At 48.2% G+C, this 19,316-nt stretch overlaps 1 protein-coding gene across 3 annotated transcripts in view; it reads left to right on the forward strand.

The window, feature by feature from the left end:
- Positions 1–18,908, forward strand: part of mfn1a (mitofusin 1a) — a 21,886-nt gene extending 2,978 nt beyond the window's left edge. The window contains exons 2-17 of one of the 3 annotated variants that reach the window (XM_088014658.1): positions 6,665–6,800; positions 7,563–7,725; positions 7,797–7,921; positions 9,618–9,726; positions 10,441–10,548; positions 10,614–10,767; positions 13,180–13,247; positions 14,690–14,811; positions 14,880–15,006; positions 15,111–15,215; positions 15,480–15,582; positions 15,650–15,858; positions 15,925–16,026; positions 16,847–17,043; positions 17,120–17,254; positions 18,421–18,908. In XM_088014658.1, coding sequence (XP_087870784.1) covers positions 6,665–6,800; positions 7,563–7,725; positions 7,797–7,921; positions 9,618–9,726; positions 10,441–10,548; positions 10,614–10,767; positions 13,180–13,247; positions 14,690–14,811; positions 14,880–15,006; positions 15,111–15,215; positions 15,480–15,582; positions 15,650–15,858; positions 15,925–16,026; positions 16,847–17,043; positions 17,120–17,254; positions 18,421–18,490 — 2,033 coding nt within the window. In that variant the 3' untranslated portion in view covers positions 18,491–18,908. Of the gene's footprint in view, positions 1–6,664; positions 6,801–7,562; positions 7,726–7,796; positions 7,922–9,617; positions 9,727–10,440; positions 10,549–10,613; positions 10,768–13,179; positions 13,248–14,689; positions 14,812–14,879; positions 15,007–15,110; positions 15,216–15,479; positions 15,583–15,649; positions 16,027–16,846; positions 17,044–17,119; positions 17,255–18,420 lie in introns of those variants that run through there. The other 2 variants (XM_014975186.2, XM_088014657.1) reach the window with 2 other exon arrangements.
- Positions 18,909–19,316: the final 408 nt, after the last annotated feature.

The raw sequence follows: 19,316 nt of genomic DNA on the forward strand, positions 1-19,316 counted from the left end.
AACACTTTAAACTAAAAATCACAATAATACTGATGAACATTAGACTGAATATGAACTAAAGTAATAACAAAATGATGATACCAAAAAATATCTAACATTCCCCCTTTTTATCATTTTACTGTGTGTAAACTTTATGCAAAAGCCAAGCATAGAAAATAAAAGAAAAGAACCAATAAATGCAAAAGTTTTTTTTTTTTCTAATCTAAACACAGAAAATACACAATGAATAAATGGAATATAATGCAATAAATGAAAAATAAAAGAAACAGCAAAAATCAAATGCAGTTTTCTCATCACTACACCCACTTGTTGTAGGAGTCATTCAGCAAATGAATTCATCTGTTTATTGATTACAGAACTTCATCATTGTTCAGAAAATCGTCAGAAACTTGGAACAAGTCTTCTTCAGTTGTCTCATAAGATGCCTTTGTCAGCTGATAGTTGATAACAGTTGTGTTAATTGTTTTAAACTTCATGCTTCGAAGGCATGGAAAAATGCAACCTATGAACAGGCAAAAAAGAATCAAAACACCCAGAATAGGTGTTTCAAGCTTCACCAGTAAATTCCACCATGGTCTGGAAGTGAGCCAAGAAAGAAAATCAAAAGGAGATGATCCTTGTGTTCCACTTTCTATGTAATGTTTAAGTTCCTCCAGTTCCTGTTTCATCAGGCACAAAAGTTCAGCACGTTTGGGCCAATGATTTTAGAACCACCTCCCTGAGAGGCTGTGAGGAAGTCCAGTACAACACGGTTTTGCAGAACCATCTTTCTCAGTTCAGTCAGCTCTCTCACGGTGCTGTTGGCTGTGTACTGTTGATGAGTCGCAGGAATCCATATCTGTTGATCTCAACGTGGCTTCGAATCTCACCTACTCCGACCCATAGAAAGATGCCTTGCATAAATTTTCCTCCTGAAGCAAGTTGTCACAGTCTGGGTTGTCCTTCCAGACTTTGCAGCTGGGGGTTGCCCTCTGACCCCTGCAGGCGATGCAGTTGATGTAATCCGGTGTCGTGTCGCAGTAGGTGTAAACTTTGTTACACAAGTTCCAGGGCACCGTCCCAAGAGAAACATGTCCGTTGTTGTAAACACAGCTCCTCAGAGATCCTGGTTTAGCTCCTGCTAAAGAAATGATCTCTGGTATTTTCCATGCGGCTTGTGGAAACGGTGGAAACGGAAGTACGTCATCCTCAAATGAACAGTTCATCGATCCAAAAAGTCCTTTTGCGGCATCTCCTGTTTGAAGCAGAACAGAATAATCCTTTTTGCACCAATTGCATTTTCTTCTTTTCACGGGGACGCTGAGTCGTGGTTGTGTGCTCAGGCCATAGAGACACATCTGTTTGTCATCAGTGATGCTCCCTGGGTGCAGACCTGAGTTGTGTGTGGTGATTGGTAGCTGCGCACACACATAGCAGTTCACCTTGTTCTCCTCGTGAACAGTCCTGTTCATCAGCTGCCACTACAGGTTGGTGCTGTAGTCATGTGGGTAGAAAGTGAGGTCACTTCCTCCTCCAAACATCAGACATGCTGCAGTCACAGTGCAGTAGAAGATCCATCTGGCATATGGAGTCTCCATTGCTGCTCGGCGCACAGAGATGTCAGAACCCCCAAACTAAAGAGTGAGGATCTGTCGAGTTTCTTCACTGGCGTTGAGACGAACCACCCTAAAAAATGGAACCCCTGTGTAGCCAGAAACTTCCCCGCCACTCCGGATTAGGGATCCAACACTCTCTGCAGCTTGCAGTGACTGAGATGTATCCAGCTGGGTCTTTCAACAATCTTTACACCTGTTGGTGTGGTCATCAGCACCTGGAACGGTCCTTCCCACCGTGGACTCGTCCAGTTCTTTCGTTTGATGACCTTTATGTAGACCCAGTCACCTTGCTCGATGGGAGTGGCCTCCTGTACAGGAAGAGAATCATAAGGCAGTAAATTTGCTCTGGACACTTCCTTCAGTTTAAGAGTCCTGATCATATAATCTGCTAATGTCTGTTCTTCGTCAGCTTATTGTATTCTGGAGCAAACAGAGGCAATCTGTAAGCTCTCCAATGAATTATTTCAGAAGGTGTTAGACCATCAGCTGTCGGGGTGATTCTCATATAGAGCTTCACTAAATCTAAGAATTCTGTGGAATACCGTGTGTTAGTTTTGCAGATAGCCTTAGCTACCATCAAAGCATCTGCATGCTTTGCTGGAACTATTTCAACCCATTTAGAAAAAGCATCAATCATCATCTAACAGTATTTGTTAACTCAAAAGTTCATAACAAAAAAAATTTTATGTAAGAATTTAGTAGTTATATAGTATGTAGTTATAGTATTACCTCACCATTTTCCCTTTTCCCCCCTTTTTACACATGGCATTGCCCATGTGTCACAATCACTTAAGCTTTTATAAAGTCTTTGGGAGGATTAGTAGTTAATGCAGGTGAACTCATAGGTTTATAGAAGATATTTTAGCAGACACGTATTTCAATTGCAGGATTATATTTTGGTTTTTCTTTGTTAAACTCTAAATTAAATTTTTCAGTTGAATTCAACGAAATATTTCATAATATTTCAACACTGCAATATCAATTATTTTCAACACGTAGAGATGTTTAATTTAGTTCCAAACTAGTAAATAAAACATTTGAAAATCATTTTTAGCTTAGAATCTCTAATACATTTTTTTAATTGGTGTAATTTAGTTGCATAGCTCTATCAGTTTTTCTTTTGTTTAACTTTTAATGATTATAATTTTTCTTGTTCATAGTTTCCCAACCTATGGCTCGTGGGCCCTAAGAGGATCACTGGTCCTTCTGTTAAGGACTGAGTTAACGGGTACAAAATGAACGATTTTATCTAACATTGTACCTAAAAACCTTTTAAAATGTTCTTTTCTGGGTAGATCATTCCTATATGCAAACAGGATTAGTGAGCACATTCTTTATCACAGTGGTGTGTGTATAACTTATCTCGCATTTCTCCACTGTCTCACTTCTCGCTTCCCCCTCCTGCTGTTGGCGTCGCTGCAGCTGGTCCTCCCCCCGCCTCTCCTCCAGCTCCCTGTCAGTCCAACTAGCTCTGGTGTTGGATTATTTATAAGTTGTCCAGACCGTCCCTTAGTGAATGTCCAGGTTGTCCACCAATGAATTTAGTTCCAGTCCAAACGTCCAGCAGGACTCCATACAGTAGTTTGCTGCATGGCAGTTCCCAGATGTCCAGGAATCAGGATCAGCGGACATCTTAGTGCCTTCAGGTGGCAGAAATCATCGTGTCCTTTTTCGCTTCTTTATCAACTGTCATTGGCTGGTGATGAAGGAGGGACGTCATCTGATCTGGCAGGACAGGTTTGAGTTGAGGTTGGAGGTCAGACGCACCGCAGCGAGGCTCAGACAGAGGAAAAGGAAAGAAGCAAATAAGAGTCCATTAGGGTTTGTTCGGCTTTCTGTGTCTTTTTTCTTTTTACAAACATTTTCCATATAACTTTTGTCTTGTGATCGTATAGTGTTTAGCCACTTATTACCCAACATTTTAAGAAATCATAAATCCTTTCCTTATTCAAACACATATAAACATGAAACATGTTAAAAGCTGTAGTCTCTTTTAACCTGTACAATATTAACCTTTAAAATGTAGAATGTAAGTTTATGTTAACTTCATCTGTGTCACGTTTCACCAGAGAACAATGGATTTCTCTAAATTTGTCGATCTCAGTGCTGCAGACTGTGAGGTCAGCGGGCAGCCCTCCTCTCAAAAAGGCCTAAGAGAGACATGAGGCTGGATAATGTCCAGGTCGGTACCTTACTCTGACCTCTGACCCCTCCAGTTATACAGCCAAAGGATCATTTCACCAAGTTGGTGTTGTAATCTGATTACGACACAATATATTAAACACTGTTCTCTGGGGAGAATTTTATTATTTAATTTTATTTTTCAGCTTCTCCTCCTTCAGGAAAGTCATAATTCCACTTTTAGCATACAAGGAAGTTGTTCCCATGTTTTTATTTCAGTGAGACGTCTCTCAACTGGTTTTTCTTTGAAAGTGTAGGAATGATAAAAAAAACAAAACAAACAAACAAAACAAAACACCAGTATTTCCTAAAATAATTATTTCTGACTTGTGAGGCTTAAACCTAATTTTTAGTAACATTAAAAATTATTTTGCATGCACTGGTTTCATACCGAAATTCAATTTCTTTTATTTATTTATTTTTACTTAACTTATAACAAGCTGAACTTATGTCCACCATTTCATCAATTTTGTCTGGTGGTGTGACTTCTTGGGGTGTGGTAGAGTCTGATCATGCTGAGGATTTCTCCTGTTTGTGGTCCCCTCACTCCACCATCCCTCTTATTGCCCCTTGCAGCATTCTTTGAAGGGCAGTTTCTTGACCAGTGGCCAGTATTGCCACAAGTCCAACAGACATCGTTGTCCTTTGGTTTATGACTTAGGGGTCGCTGCCTAAGGTGACCTCTTCTGCCTCTGTTTCTCCCCTGGCCTCTTTCAAGGTCCAGGGTGCCAAAGCATATAAGTTTTGTGTACCTTCCTCTAATGAGGGGTACAGTCGTGCTGCTGGGACTGGGGCAGACGGAGCTGCTGCAGCGACGGGGGGAGGAGCAGCTGCAGGAGCTTGCACTCCCTGCACCGTTACAGCACTCCGTGTGCTTAGAATGATTTTATTATCTTTCGGTCTAACAAATAGGTTTTTTGCTTCTACGAATTTTTTGTCTTTAACCTTTTTAATTTGTTCTTTCCGATTTATGGCTGCTTTTAACCATAATTTAGCACACCTTAGTTCATCCTCCTTTTTAGTTTTTTTTTTTTATTTATTCCCGTTTTTCTTTCTTCACTACTCTCCAAAATTCCAACAATTGTTTGTCATTGATCAATTTTTAGCTTCCCACCTATTTTATATTTCTTTTTCCATTATTTAAAATCAATTTTAGCTTCAAAAATGTTTATTTATTTAAATTTAGTCCAGATTCGTTGACTCCTAGGGAGTCCTATGAACTGGAGATCTTTTCAGTAGGCCAGCAATTAAAAATACCTTGTTGTGGTATTCTCCACTTCAACTCTTTCGAGTGGGAGAATCTTGCCTTTGCATCCACAAGAGGTTTGCTGTTTAATCCCACTGTGTTATATGAGGTAAAATACTGAGCAGTATTTAAACCTCCAATCACTCTTTCACGCACACACACATATCAAAGCAGTAGACAAACAGCAATATCAGCACAATTCAAACATCCTATCTACATGAGGATTTACCCTTATGGGGTTTCCTCGAAAAGAGAAAGGTTCTAGCAACACCTCTCCTCTCCTGAGTACAGATTTTTAGTTAAATCACTGTTTAACAAGGATACTCAAACCCCAGAGTTTTAGTTAAAACGCTGTTTAACAAGGATACTCAAACCTCAGAGTTTTAGTTAAATCACTGTTTAACAAGGATACTCAAACCCCAGAGTTTTAGTTAAAACGCTGTTTAACAAGGATACTCAAACCCCAGAGTTTTAGTTAAAACGCTGTTTAACAAGGATACTCAAACCTCAGAGTTTTAGTCAAAACACTGTTTAACAAGGATTCTCAAACCTCAGAGTTTTAGTTAAAACGCTGTTTAACAAGGATTCTCAAACCTCTAAAATAGCCATTTTAAAAATTCACCTACGTTTCTGTAGTTTTCGGGTTGTCCAGTCGGATCTCGTCACTCCGCCGTTGGCAGACAAAGTCGGACATGTGTCGCTGGCCCAGCGAAGAATTTTGCTTCCTGGGTCTTTCTTTCCAGGTCCAGTTGACTCTGGCCGTGCACGGATTCAGCGCATCTTCCTCTGCCTGTCAGCGGGGGGTTGAGAGATCCCGGGCTTTCGGCACCAATTGATAGGTATTTTTCTCGAACCTATATAAAAGACCACAGACAACGTATATGAATTTTATAGACAAAGCTTTTGCAAAAGGAGAACTCTTCGTCACGGCCTCTCCAGGCCGTTCACAGAGAATTCTGATCTCCTTCCACGCGAGCCCCTGTTTTATTGTCAAGCAGAACAACCAAAAGGGGCAGTCAGGAAGAACAACAAAGGTTGTAAAACTTCTAACCTAAACAAACCAGCCAGGTGTGATATCTGATCTACGGTCTGAGCCCAGTTCAAATCTCGGTCAAACTGTCAACAAAGAGGGAGGATAAACAAGAGACAAAATACGACTGCTCACAGGCAGTTAGGAGGTATTCTGGTTGATAAGAATTAAGGTCTGGGAAACACAGAGTTAACTGTCTCACATGAAGATGAAACAGTCAGTCGTAACCTCCAGGTCAGTTTATACACACATAAGGAAGAGAACACTTTAAACTAAAAATCACAATAATACTGATGAACATTAGACTGAATATGTACTAAAGTAATAACAAAATGATAATACCAAAAAATATCTAACACTGACCCCTGGCCCAAAAACAGGGTTTCCCCTCGTGGGGACCAGGCTCCGGTCCCCACAAGGAGCAATTGGTCCCCACAACGTATTACAAACAAATGCACACACACACACACAACTGGTATTTGCTGGACGTTCAGAGAGTTCATCTCCAACCAGTCCAGAACCAGTGGAGGTTCTGATCACCTGGAACCATCCAGGCCTCACTGGTTTGGACCTTCAGAACCGCTCACCTTGGTTTGTCTACTGTGATACCAGAAGCCGTTCAGAACCAGGACCTGGGTCGGGTTGCTGTGGAGGAGCAGAACCTGGAGATGCAGAGCTGCGCCACCAAGCTGGCCGCCATCAGGGAGGTTCTGCTGCGGAGAACCATGAAGGTGGCCTTCTTCGGCAGGTCAGAACCGGGTCAGCATCGGGTCAGGAAAACTTCAGCTGGAGAGACCTGGGTCAGAACTACCTCCCACCAGCAGGGGGCAGTGTTCTGCCAACATGTTGGATTTCTGGTGATCCAACATGTTGGAGGTGGCAAGTTTACTTTGTAAAACTTCAAAGGACAATATTCATGGTTAGATTGTTTTGTTACCATAGCAACAATCTGATGCTGCCAGTTTAAACTCCTCCTCCTCTCCCAGATTAAATCCCAGCTAGAGGGGCCCCTCAGTCAGACTCTGCTCCAGGCCTCATGCAGCCTTGGACCGGCCCTGCAGGATGAGTTAAATCCTCTGCTCTGGGCAACAAACAGGAGATTTAATTAAATGCTGCTAATGTGGCTTTAGCAGCTTTAACATTTCTGTCTGTTGAGTTTTAATAAGAATCACAGAAACTGTTTTGGTTGGTCGAGTTTCTCAGATCTTCCTGCAGCCGCGCTCATCAACTCAACCAGTTTCCCATCCCTGGTCCTCACTGTCCTACATGGTTTCCCTGCTTTAATCTGCCTGATTCAGCCGATTGCCTGTTAATCAGCCATCGATTGAAATCAGCTGGGCTGAAGGAAGGAAATACTGTTGGTGTTCAGTTGAGACCCAGTTAGTTCTGATCCGGCTGCTGCAGACAAACCAGATAAACTTACCAGACCAGAAGCAGACGGCACCGTTGAACCATGATGCAACTGGAGATCTGGTTTTGACCCGGTTCTCCTTGTGCTGTCCTTCTTCAGAACCAGCAACGGGAAGAGTACGGTGATCAACGCCATGCTGCGGGAGCGGGTTCTGCCCAGCGGCATCGGCCACACCACCAACTGTTTCCTGAGTGTGGAGGGGACGGACGCCGCCGAGCCCTACCTCACCACCGAGGCGTCTGCCGAGCGCCGCGCCGTCTCTGTGGGTGAACAGAACCACCGGGGGGCCCGGTTCTGACCCGGTTCTGACTGCTCTCCCCCTGTGCCCTGCAGACAGTCAACCAGCTGGCCCACGCGCTGCACATGGACCCGGCGCTGGACTCGGGCAGCCTGGTTCGAGTGTTCTGGCCCAAGAACCGCTGCGCCCTGCTGAGGGACGACCTGGTTCTGATGGACAGGTGAGGCCATCAGAACCATCAGACCATGTTCTGGTTCTGTCGTTTCTAAATGATTCAGGAGAACCTCAGGGTTCCAACTCAACCCCTGAGGGGCAGACCTACGGGGGACTTTTCCTGCCATAATCCAAGAGCGTGACTTCATGTCCGTCTTCTCCAAACTCCAAACTTTCCCTCGCGCTTATGAAAGCGATATTTGGCACACACATAGATTCTATCTATCTATCTATCGATCTATCTATCTATCTATCTATCTATCTATCTATCTATCTATCTATCTATCTATCTATCTATCTATCTATCTATCTATCTATCTCAATGTGGATGTTTAATGTAACAGGGAGCAGAAAGCTGACGTCGCTGTTTCTCCCTACATCCAGTGGGTGGCGCAGGTTGCTATAATCGATAGTAGCCAGGGGGTCCAAAGTGGGTCCTGGAGTCCCAAAGTGGGTCCTGGAGGCCTAAAGTGGGTCCTGGAGTCCCAAAGTGGGTCCTGGAGTCCCAAAGTGGGTCCTGGAGGCCTAAAGTGGGTCCTGGAGTCCCAAAGTGGGTCCTGGAGGCCCGGCATCCTGCATGTTTTAGTCTCTCCCTGGTTTTACACACCTGCATCAAATGATGGATCGTTAGAGGCCAAAGAGGAACACCGACCTGCTGAGGAGGTTGTTTCTACCAGCAGGGAGAGAATAGAACATGCAGGATGCCGGGCCTCCAGGACCCAGTTTGGGCCTCCAGGACCTAGTTTGGGCCTCCAGGACCCAGTTTGGGCTTCCAGGACCTAGTTTGGGCCTCCAGGACCCACTTTGGGCCTCCAGGACCTAGTTTGGGCCTCCAGGACCCAGTTTGGGCTCCCCTGGTCTAGAAGGAAACAAACACACCCAGTACAGGGATCCCTCGCTATAACGCGGTTCACCTTTCGCGGTCTCGCTGCTTCGCAGATTGTTTTTTTCACAGTGGATTGTGTTCTGCGTCCTGATTGGCTAAACAGTCTCTGCGGTTCTTCTCTACCTGAGAAGAATGGCCAATACAGATTGGCCATTCAGGAGATGGAAACTGAAACTTTGAATGCCAGCTGGAAAAAAACTGGCCAGAGGCAGCAGAACCCGACCGGAGGCTCAGATCCGTCGCTCTGCCGTAGATCCAGCTGTGAGTCTCTGGGGCAGCTTGGAGGAGAAGCTTTACTGACACTCCGGATCACATTAAGGCCCGATGGATGAACATCCGCTGACCTGAAGACAGGTTTTCTTATTCGGTTTCAATGTAGAGTATTTAATTATGCTCTGCAGTAACTGTAAAACCTAAAGGTAACTACTTCACGGATTTGGCTTATCGCGGGTTATTGTCGGAACGCAACCCCTAAGAAAAACGCAGGGGTTGCGTTTGTCATTCTATTGGCAATGTTGTCATTGCCAATAGAATGACAACACTTTCATTCTATTGGCTGAGAGGTTGCCAGGTGACTGAGCCAAAAGGCGTTTCCAACAGCGAGCAGAGACTAAGTGTGAGCACGAGAAGAAGTTTGGAGAAGACAGACATGAAGTCCTGCTTTCAAAATGAAAATATGTGATCTCGGATTATGGCAGGAAAATTCCTCCAGAAATAACCACCGAGCCGTCTGGGTTCTGAGGGAGTCCTCCTGAAGTCTTTGTCAGAACCAGAAACAGAGAGATTCAGATTAACTCTGACCTCTGACCCCTGGCAGCCCAGGGACAGACGTCACCCTGGAGTTGGACAGCTGGATCGATAAGTTCTGTTTGGACGCCGACGTCTTCGTTCTGGTGGGGAACGCCGAGTCCACGCTGATGAACACGGTGAGGAAGGCCACTTCATCATCATCATCAGGTCTCTTAAAGGGCCAGACGTTCTGGTTCCTCCTGGTTCTGGCAGGTCCGGTTCAGGAAGCTGAGCTCAGAACCAGACCAAGGTCTAGTCCAGGGTGTCCAAATGTTTTCTCTAATCAGAAGTATCCACAAAAAATATTCAATAATAAAAAGAACCGGAACCAGAACCGTTTTCATGAAACAGTCAGAATTCTGACCACAGGTCCAGATCTGCAGGCGGTTCTTCCTCAGGAAGTGATTTTGACATCCAAGCAGGTTCTGATCCAGTCCCAACCGGACCCAATATCTCTGAGCCCAGGTCTGGTCTTGCTCAGTCACATCCGGTCCATTAGGCAAGAACCCAACCAGATCAGAACAGACGGAGGCAGAGCTTCACCTGGAAGAAGATCCCTCAGACAAAACTGGATGGGTTCTGGTTCTGGTGAAGAACCGGTTCGACTGAAAGGATCCAACTGCAGACAGTGGAAGAGGTCTGGTTCTGGTCGGGTTGGAGCATCAGCGCTCTCGGCCAGTCCAGCATCTGCATCAACAGAACCTGGTGGAGACCTCTGATCGGACCTCTGGCCCGGTTGTTCTGATCTGGTTCTGGTCGCTTACTTGATTCTGACCCTGTTCTGCCTTGACCCAGTTTTGTTCTGACCCTGGATCTAGTAGCTGACCCAGCTCTGGTCCGGTTCTGTCCAGGAGAAGCTGTTCTTCCATAAGGTCAGTGAGCGGATCTCCAAGCCGAATGTCTTCATCCTCCATAACCGCTGGGACGCCTCGGTGACGGAACCTGAGCTCATCGACCAGGTGAGGAGCCGTTACCATGACAACGCCGCTGCTCACATTTCCTAACCCCCCCCCTCGCTGCCCAGGTGAGGAAGCAGCACCTGGACCGCTGCATCAGCTTCCTGTCGGAGGAGCTGCGGGTCATTGAACCGGACCGGGCCGCTGGCAGAATCTTCTTCATCTCTGCCAAGGAGGTTCTGATCTGCAGGACGCAGCGGAACCAGGGCATGCCGGAGACAGGTGAGACGGAGGGACAGAGGGGAACCGGGTCGGATGAACCGGGTTCTAGTTCCTGATGAGGACCAGAACTTGGAAATATGCAGGGTTTCCTCAGAAAGTTGTGAAGGATGAAAATCTAAAAATCTTACCAAGTGAATTTATGAAAAATAAGTAGCACAAAACTGACTGACTCCAGGCACAACACAACATCCACAGGCTAACCTGCTAAACCACTAACCCGCTAAACCACTAAAGCACTAACCTGCTAAACTACTAAACCACTAACCTGTTAAACCACTAACCCGCTAAACCACTAAACCACTAACCTGTTAAACCACTAACCCGCTAAACCACTAAACCACTAACCTGTTAAACCACTAAACCACTAACCCGCTAAACCACTAACCCGATAAACCTCTAACCTGCTAAACCACTAACCCGCTAAACCTCTAACCTGCTAAACCACTAACCCGCTAAACCACTAAAGCACTAACCCGCTAAACCACTAAAGCACTAACCTGCTAAACCACTAACCTGTTAAACCACTAACCCGCTAAACCACTAACCTGTTAAACCACTAACCCGCTAAACCACTAAAGCACTAACCCGCTAAACCACTAAAGCACTAACCTGCTAAACCACTAACCTGTTAAACCACTAAACCACTAACCCGCTAAACCACTAACCCGCTAAACCTCTAACCTGCTAAACCACTAACCCGCTAAACCTCTAACCTGCTAAACCACTAACCACTAACTTCATGCAGACAGAAACCCGTTGCCAGTGAGTGAAACGTAAACACAACCAGCCCTTTGGTTCTCACTAGTTGCTCGGTTCTTTCCTCTGTTTGGGTTGAGTTTCCAAGCAGAGCAGTTCAGACACCTGCAGATACAGGTGAAGCTTTTCCAAATCATTGCTTGCAGCGCTAGGCAGCCTTAGCGGTGTGATTGGTCAATAGCTCAACCATCAACCTGCCTGCGGCCGCAGCCTGTTTGAGACTTTCTCTCTGGCTCTCGGTGAAGGCAGACACTTTTTCCTCTGCTCCCTCCTTCCCACCTTCGCTCGCTCTGTTTTTGTGCTGCTTTTTTGGAGCCCCTCTTTGCACATCCTCTGATGCTTCAAACTATGGATCTGGTTAATTGGTCTCTGTGCTGTTAATTAAACTTTCTCAACGAGACGACTGGGCACAGGAGAGCCCACTTGTCCTACGGGGACACGCAGGGATACATCCTGGATTTATTTGGATTCATGATAACAGAGTTTCTGCTGTTAGGAGTTGGTGGAAACCTGGAATATTGACTAGTTTGTGGCGGATTGTGCCAACTAGCAAACACTGAGATTGATTCTGTGGGACAGAGACGCAAGTTGGATGCCATTCTTTCCACACTAAATTTGGATGATTGCAATTAACAGATGTACTGGTTGAGACTCGAGGGCTGATGGAAATCTACAGACAATTTGTTTATTCTGAGTCTGGCTCAGGCTGCACAGTGGCACAGTCGGTAGCACTGTTGCCTTTCAACAAGAAGGTTCTGGGTTCGATTCCCGACCCCTGGGTTCTCTCTGGTACTCCAGCTTCAACCCACTGTCCAGAAACATGACTGTCAGGTTAATTGGTCTCTCTAAATTGGCCCTAGGTGTGTGTGTGTGTGTGGTTGTGTCTCCTGTCTGTCTCTGTGTTGCCCTGTGACGGACAGGTGACCTGTCCAGGTGACCTGTCCAGGTGACCTGTCCAGGTGACCTGCCTCTCGCCCAGAACGTTGCCTGGAGAGGCAGCAGTTCCTCCTGACCCCACCAGGGACCAGGTGTAAGACGATGGATGGGTGGGTGAGTCTGGCTCCCTGTGGCCTCGGCTGGCTGACCATCTCAAATCTCCTGGAGTTGATGTCAACAAGCCGCTGCTTCCCATCTCCTCCCTCCGTCTGAATGACAACCGTGGAATCGTAGGCCGGACCGGAGGACTTGCTCTGAAACCGTTTACATGCAGGCTGGAACCAGAGTCAGACACATTTCCTGTCCCAGGCCTTTAATGTCTCTGTCCATCTTTCCCTGATGTCGTTCTCGCCGCGTCTGTCGTCCAGTTTATTATTACCATAGACCAATATCAGACTTTTTAAATTATTTTCCATAGAAACTCCTTCTAACTTATGAATTATGGAGTATTTAGATTTATCTTGTGAGAAGGAATTAGAACAAACTGAGAATCCAGAGAAACGATTCATCACCGCAGATCAACATGATCAGAACAAGAATCCAGGAAACCCGACTGGGTCTTAAACGGGTCTGACTTTAGTTGTTTCTCCTTCTAATTCCTGTTTTCACTGTAAACTGCCTTGTTCCTGAAAATGGGCCATAAAATAAAATTACTTTAAAATAAAAACAACACTTGGCATTAGCCTGGCAGGGAGCTGACCATCACTGATCGTCCTGCAGGGGGCGCTCTGGCTGAAGGCTTCCAGGACCGGCTGACCGAGTTCCAGCAGTTCGAGAGAACCTTCGAGGTCCAGAACCCAGAACCACAGAACCCAGAACCCAGAACCACAGAACCCAGAACCACAGAACCCAGAACCCAGAACCACAGAACCCAGAACCACAGAACCACAGAACCCAGAACCACAGAACCCAGAACCCAGAACCACAGAACCCAGAACCCCAGAACCCAGAACCACAGAACCACAGAACCCAGAACCACAGAACCACAGAACCCAAAACCACTGAACCACAGAATCTAGAACCACAGAATCTAGAACCACAGAACCACAGAACCCAGAACCACAGAACCCAGAACCACAGAACCCAGAACCCAGAACCACAGAACCCAGAACCCCAGAACCCAGAACCACAGAACCCAGAACCCCAGAACCCAGAACCACAGAACCCAGAACCACAGAATCTAGAACCACAGAATCTAGAACCACAGAACCACAGAACCCAGAACCACAGAACCCAGAACCACAGAACCACAGAACCCAGAACCACAGAACCACAGAACCCAAAACCACTGAACCACAGAACCACAGAACCCAGAACCACAGAACCCCAGAACCCAGAACCACAGAACCCAGAACCACAGAACCCAGAACCCCAGAACCCAGAACCACAGAACCACAGAACCCAGAACCACAGAACCACAGAACCCAAAACCACAGAACCACAGAAGCCAGAACCACAGAACCCAGAACCACAGAACCCAGAACCCCAGAACCCAGAACCACAGAACCCAGAACCCCAGAACCCAGAACCCCAGAACCACAGAACCCAGAACCACAGAACCCAGAACCCCAGAACCCCAGAACCCAGAACCCCAGAACCCAGAACCCCAGAACCCCGAACCACAGAACCACAGAACCCAGAACCACAGAACCACAGAACCCAGAACCACAGAACCCAGAACCCCAGAACCCAGAACCCCAGAACCCAGAACCCAGAACCACAGAACCCAGAACCCCAGAACCCAGAACCACAGAACCACAGAACCCAGAACCACAGAACCCAGAACCCCAGAACCACAGAACCACAGAACCACAGAACCCAGAACCACAGAACCCAGAACCCAGAACCCCAGAACCCAGAAACAAGAACCACAGAACCACAGAACCACAGAACCCAGAACCACTGAACCACAGAACCACAGAACCCAGAACCACAGAACCACAGAACCCCAGAACCACAGAACCCCAGAACCAAAGAACCACAGAACCCCAGAACCACAGAACCCCAGAACCCAGAACCCAGAACCCAGAACCACAGAACCACAGAAGCACAGAACCACAGAACCACAGAACCCAGAACCACAGAACCACAGAACCCAGAACCACTGAACCACAGAACCACAGAACCCAGAACCCCATCCTGATCCATTTGTTCTAATCCTGATGTTTTTGCCCTTTGGGTTGGTCCTGACCCGGTCTGACTCGGTTCTGACCCAGTTCTGTGTGTACAGGACTTCATCTCTCAGTCGGCGGTCCGGACCAAGTTCGAGCAGCACACGGTGCGGGCGTGGCAGATCACCGAGGACGTCAAGACCGTCATGGACGCCATCAACATCGCATCGGCCGACAGGAAGTGAGATCAGTCAGGTGACCCTCTGAGCGCGCTCAGTGGGAGCCCCTCTGACCTCTGACCTCTGACAGGATCTGTTGTCTGGAGGAGCGGGAGGAGCAGCGGGACCGGCTGGACTTCGTCCGGGGTCAGATGAGCCGTCTGAGCGACAGCGTGAAGAACCGGATCAGAACCCTGACGGATGACGTCAGCACCAAGGTTCCCCCGACCAGGCAGAACCTGGGTTCTGGTTCCGGTTCCTGCCGCCATTGGACCCGTCTCTGTGTGGTTTCCATGGTAACCAGTGCCTGTCTGCGCCCCAGGTGGCCTCGGCGCTGCTGGACCAGATCCATTCCCTGCCGGTTCTGGTGGAGGAGTTCCGGGCCGACTTCAGCCCGACCCCGGAGAACCTGGAGCTCTACAAAAGTGTGAGTTCTGGAGCCCACAGGATCTGATGAGGTTCTGGGTTCCTAGGCCGAGCCGGACCGGGTCCAGTCGGTTTAAAGGGGAGCCACCCGTCGGAACCAATCGGACCTTGGTGGTTCTGCTGGTGAGAAAAGGCAGAGCCCACCGGGCCAGCAGGGGGCGCCCTGGTACTCACTGACCTGCTGCAGACCCAGAACCCATCCAACCCGTCCGGACCCAGAACCTCCATGACCCGGTACTGACCCGGTTCTGTCCTGGTTCTGCAGAAGCTGGTGCAGCACCTGGAGCAGCGTCTCTCTGGCGGTCTGGCCCATCGTTGCCATGGCGACGTCCTCAGGGACATCCGGGACGCCCAGAGACTCATGACCGGTACCGAGCCGTCCTGGTTCTGACCCGGGAGAGGCCGTCTGTCTGACCGTGTCCTGTCCATCCCCAGACAGCGTGCGTCCACTGGTGTCACCGTCCGTCCAGCAGCAGCTCTGTGCTCCGTCCTCGTCCTTCGAGATGACCTTTGACCTCAGCCTGGCCGCCCTCTGCGCCGACTTCAGGGAGGACATCGACTTCCGGTTCTCCTTGGGCTGGACCGCCCTGGTGACCCGCTTCGTCGGCACCGCAGGCGCCCGCCGGGCGCTGACTGTCCCCGAGGTGAGCACCGCCCGGCGGACGGGACGTCCTGCGGGACGGGCCGCTGAGACGCCGCTCTGTCTGCAGGACGGACCATCCCTCAAGGACCGGCTGGTGGTTTCCATGGCAACGAGCCTGGTGTCGGTGTCCTCCAGGGCGTCCATGGCGGTGCTGCTGATCGGGGGCGTGGTGAGTCCAAACCGGACAGGTCCAGAACCGTCCACTTCGTCTCCTGGTTCTGCCGGTGAGACAGAGAGACAATGCAGCTCTGGACACACCTGGACATGTCCTGTAGCTGCAGTGTGTGTGTCCAGGTGTGTCCTAATAATAATAATCATCATCATTATAGAAATCATGCAATAAGTTACACGGTTTATAATGAAATTGGGCGATAAATAGTACTAGTGTCATGAAGTGGTGAGGATAAATGCAGTAGGAACCAGGTAGTTGAAGGTGATGGTGGTTTAATGATGAAAAACACAAAAATCCAGGCAGCACAGAGGAGCAAAAGCTGGGAGCTACAGCAGGGCTGGGCGATCCTGGTCCTGGAGGTCCGAGTCCTGCAGCTCTTAGACTCCCTGGTCCAACACACCTGGATCCAGCAGCTGAATCTCCTCCTCAGTGCATCAGGTTCTGCTGACGACCTCGTTATTTGACTCGGGTGTGTTGAAGTAGAGACACATCTACAAGTTGCAGGAGGCCCTCCAGGCCTGGAGCTGCCGCTCCTGGTTTAGCCTCTGTAGCAACTCGTGATCAGTAAACAGACGGCAGAGAAGAGAAACCAGACAGACAAGGACCTGACAGAGTGGGTATAAATACACAGGGTACCAGGGGAACTGGACACAGCTGGGATCAATCAAAGTGTGTCTGTCCAAGTGTGTGTGTGTGTCCTAGCTGCAGTGTGTGTCCAGGTGTGTGTCCTAGCTGCAGTGTGTGTCCAGGTGTGTGTGTGTCCTAGCTGCGGTGTGTGTCCAGGTGTGTGTGTGTCCTAGCTGCGGTGTGTGTCCAGGTGTGGCGCTCGGTGGGCTGGCGGGTCGTTGCCCTGTCCGTCTCCCTCTACGGTTTGCTCTACCTGTATGAGAGACTCACCTGGACGGCCTCCAGCCAGGAGCGCGCTCTGAAGCAGCAGTTCACAGAGTTCGCCGCCTTCCGCCTCCGCGCCGTCGTCCCCGTCACCAGCTCCGCCTGCAGCCAGCAGGTGTTCAAGTAAGCCCCGCCCCTACGGAACCCGCTGGCAGTTCTGCTGGCGGTTCTGATGGCGGCCATGTTTTCTCTCTGTGAGGGAGCTGACCTCCACCTTTAGCCGCCTGACCCAGAGAGTGGACCTGAGTGAGGCGGAGCTGGAGGGACGGATCAGGCAGCTCACCTGCAGGATCCAGAGGCTGGAGGCGACCCAGAGGAAGTCCAAGGCTTTCAGGTGAGGGGCGCTCGCTTTACCTGCCCTGGTGTCTTTCTTTTTTAGTGAGAATGAAATGAGCCCATAACCATTCAGACCGATGCGTTTCATCTTTGAGGAAAATAACTACTTACATTGGAGCGAGGTTTTCACATCCTTTATTTTTATTTTATTTATTTTGTGTGTGTTAGGTTATTGTCTGAGGATAAATGCGGTTTAGTTTCATCGTTTAAACAATAAAATGTTAAAATCATCGTGTCTGACGCTTCTTGGTCTAAATAACTGAATGTCGTCAGGTCTCAGTGTTCATAAAGTTTGCGTGGCTGCCTCATATTTTCACGGCAGGTCAAAAGTGTGTGTATATTTACACAAACTGACGCAAAGTTAATTTTTATACATGCCGACTTGTGCATAAAATATGGCGCCACGCATTTTTTGTGCGCAGCTTTAGACATGAGGCCCCCGGTCCATGATTTACAGTTCAGGATGAGGGAGAATCCAGAAAAGACAGCAGAGGTCAAAGGTCAGGAGCAGGGCAGACAGCAGAGGGCAGGAAGTGAAAACTATGTTTTGAACCACAGAAACCTTACAGATGTGGTTGATCTTATGTTTGCTTTCTCAGGTGTACAGTTTTCAAAATGGCTGCCATGGTTGTCATGGAGAATGTTTGCAGTAAAATCAGCTGCTGTTGTTGCCATTGTTGGGCACAGCTAACCAACAAGTTAATGCCGCTAACCGCTAACTCACTAAACAAGAATGTTAGCTCTGCTAATGCTGAATTGCTAAACACATGAAAAATGATATCAAGCTAGCGCTAACCATTAGCTCTGCTGTTTCTCATCTTCATCTCCTTCCAGCTGACGGCTAGTCTGAGACTCGCTAACTGCAACGTTCTCCGTTTCTGATTCTGCTGCAAATCATAGCTTAACATCACATGAACAGGAAGTGGAAAACATGATGCGACACAAAGTTCATCCTAAAAATGTCAAACGTTTTACAGTAATAACTGGTTTGAAAGGCTCAAAAACGACAGCCATCTTGAAAAATGTCCGTCATCCTGAAACTCCAGTGGCTCAATTGGCAATCCAACAAAGAAATGATTCTGATAGTTCTGATAACTGGACTTGGATCCAAAAGGGTCTGGTTGGACCAAACCTGATTAGAACCTGCTCTGGTTCTGCTTCCAGGAACCGGGCCACGGAGCTGGAGACCCAGCTGGAGGCCTTCTCTGCTCGCTACCTGCAGGCTGCGGAGTGAAGCAGCAGCGGTTTGGTTCCACCTGCTCCGACCAGAACCGGACCGGAGGAGGGTGGTTCTGCCTGTCCCGGTGTTGGCCAGCAGTGGGCAGACTGAGGTGGTACCAGGGTTTGGTTCTGATCTCGATCGGGTTCATCTGGTTCTGATCCGTGACCTTCCAGCTGTTTGAGGTGAAGCTCCGCCTCCACCAGATGTTCTTGTGACCTCTGACCTTTGCAGCTTGTAGTAAGGTTCATCAGAGACCTGATGCCTCGCTGCAATGAGGTTCTGGGTCTGAATCCAGTGGTCTGCATCTTCTCCCCGACCCGGTCCAGAACTAAGCTGCATTAGCCAGTACCAACTGAAATGTTTAAAAGTCTTTGTTCTGTTAATGAAAACGATTTTCTGCTTCAGCTAATAAAAACATTTAATACAGAAATCTGGATTCATGGAAACTGAATATTACTGGTTCTACGTTCTAACAGAACCTGATGGAACCGCCATGGATGGATGGATGGATGGATGGATGGATGGATGAGTCAGTCGGTCAATTAATTGGATGTAGAAGACCAGGTCTCGCTGCTGAGAGCCAATCGGAGGCTGGAGGTGTCGGTGACCCCCGTTGCTATGTGTGGTGACTCCCGTTGCTATGTGTGGTGACCCCCGTTGCTATGTCTCGGTGACCCCCGTTGCTATGTGTGGTGACCCCCGTTGCTATGTGTCGGTGACCCCCGTTGCTATGTGTGGTGACCCCCGTTGCTATGTGTGGTGACCCCCGTTGCTATGTGTCGGTGACCCCCGTTGCTATGTGTGGTGACCCCCGTTGCTATGTGTGGTGACTCCCGTT

This window comes from Poecilia mexicana, unplaced genomic scaffold, assembly GCF_051168715.1.
Source record: "Poecilia mexicana isolate PSO_F unplaced genomic scaffold, ASM5116871v1 scaffold_17, whole genome shotgun sequence".
NCBI lineage: Eukaryota > Metazoa > Chordata > Actinopteri > Cyprinodontiformes > Poeciliidae > Poecilia > Poecilia mexicana.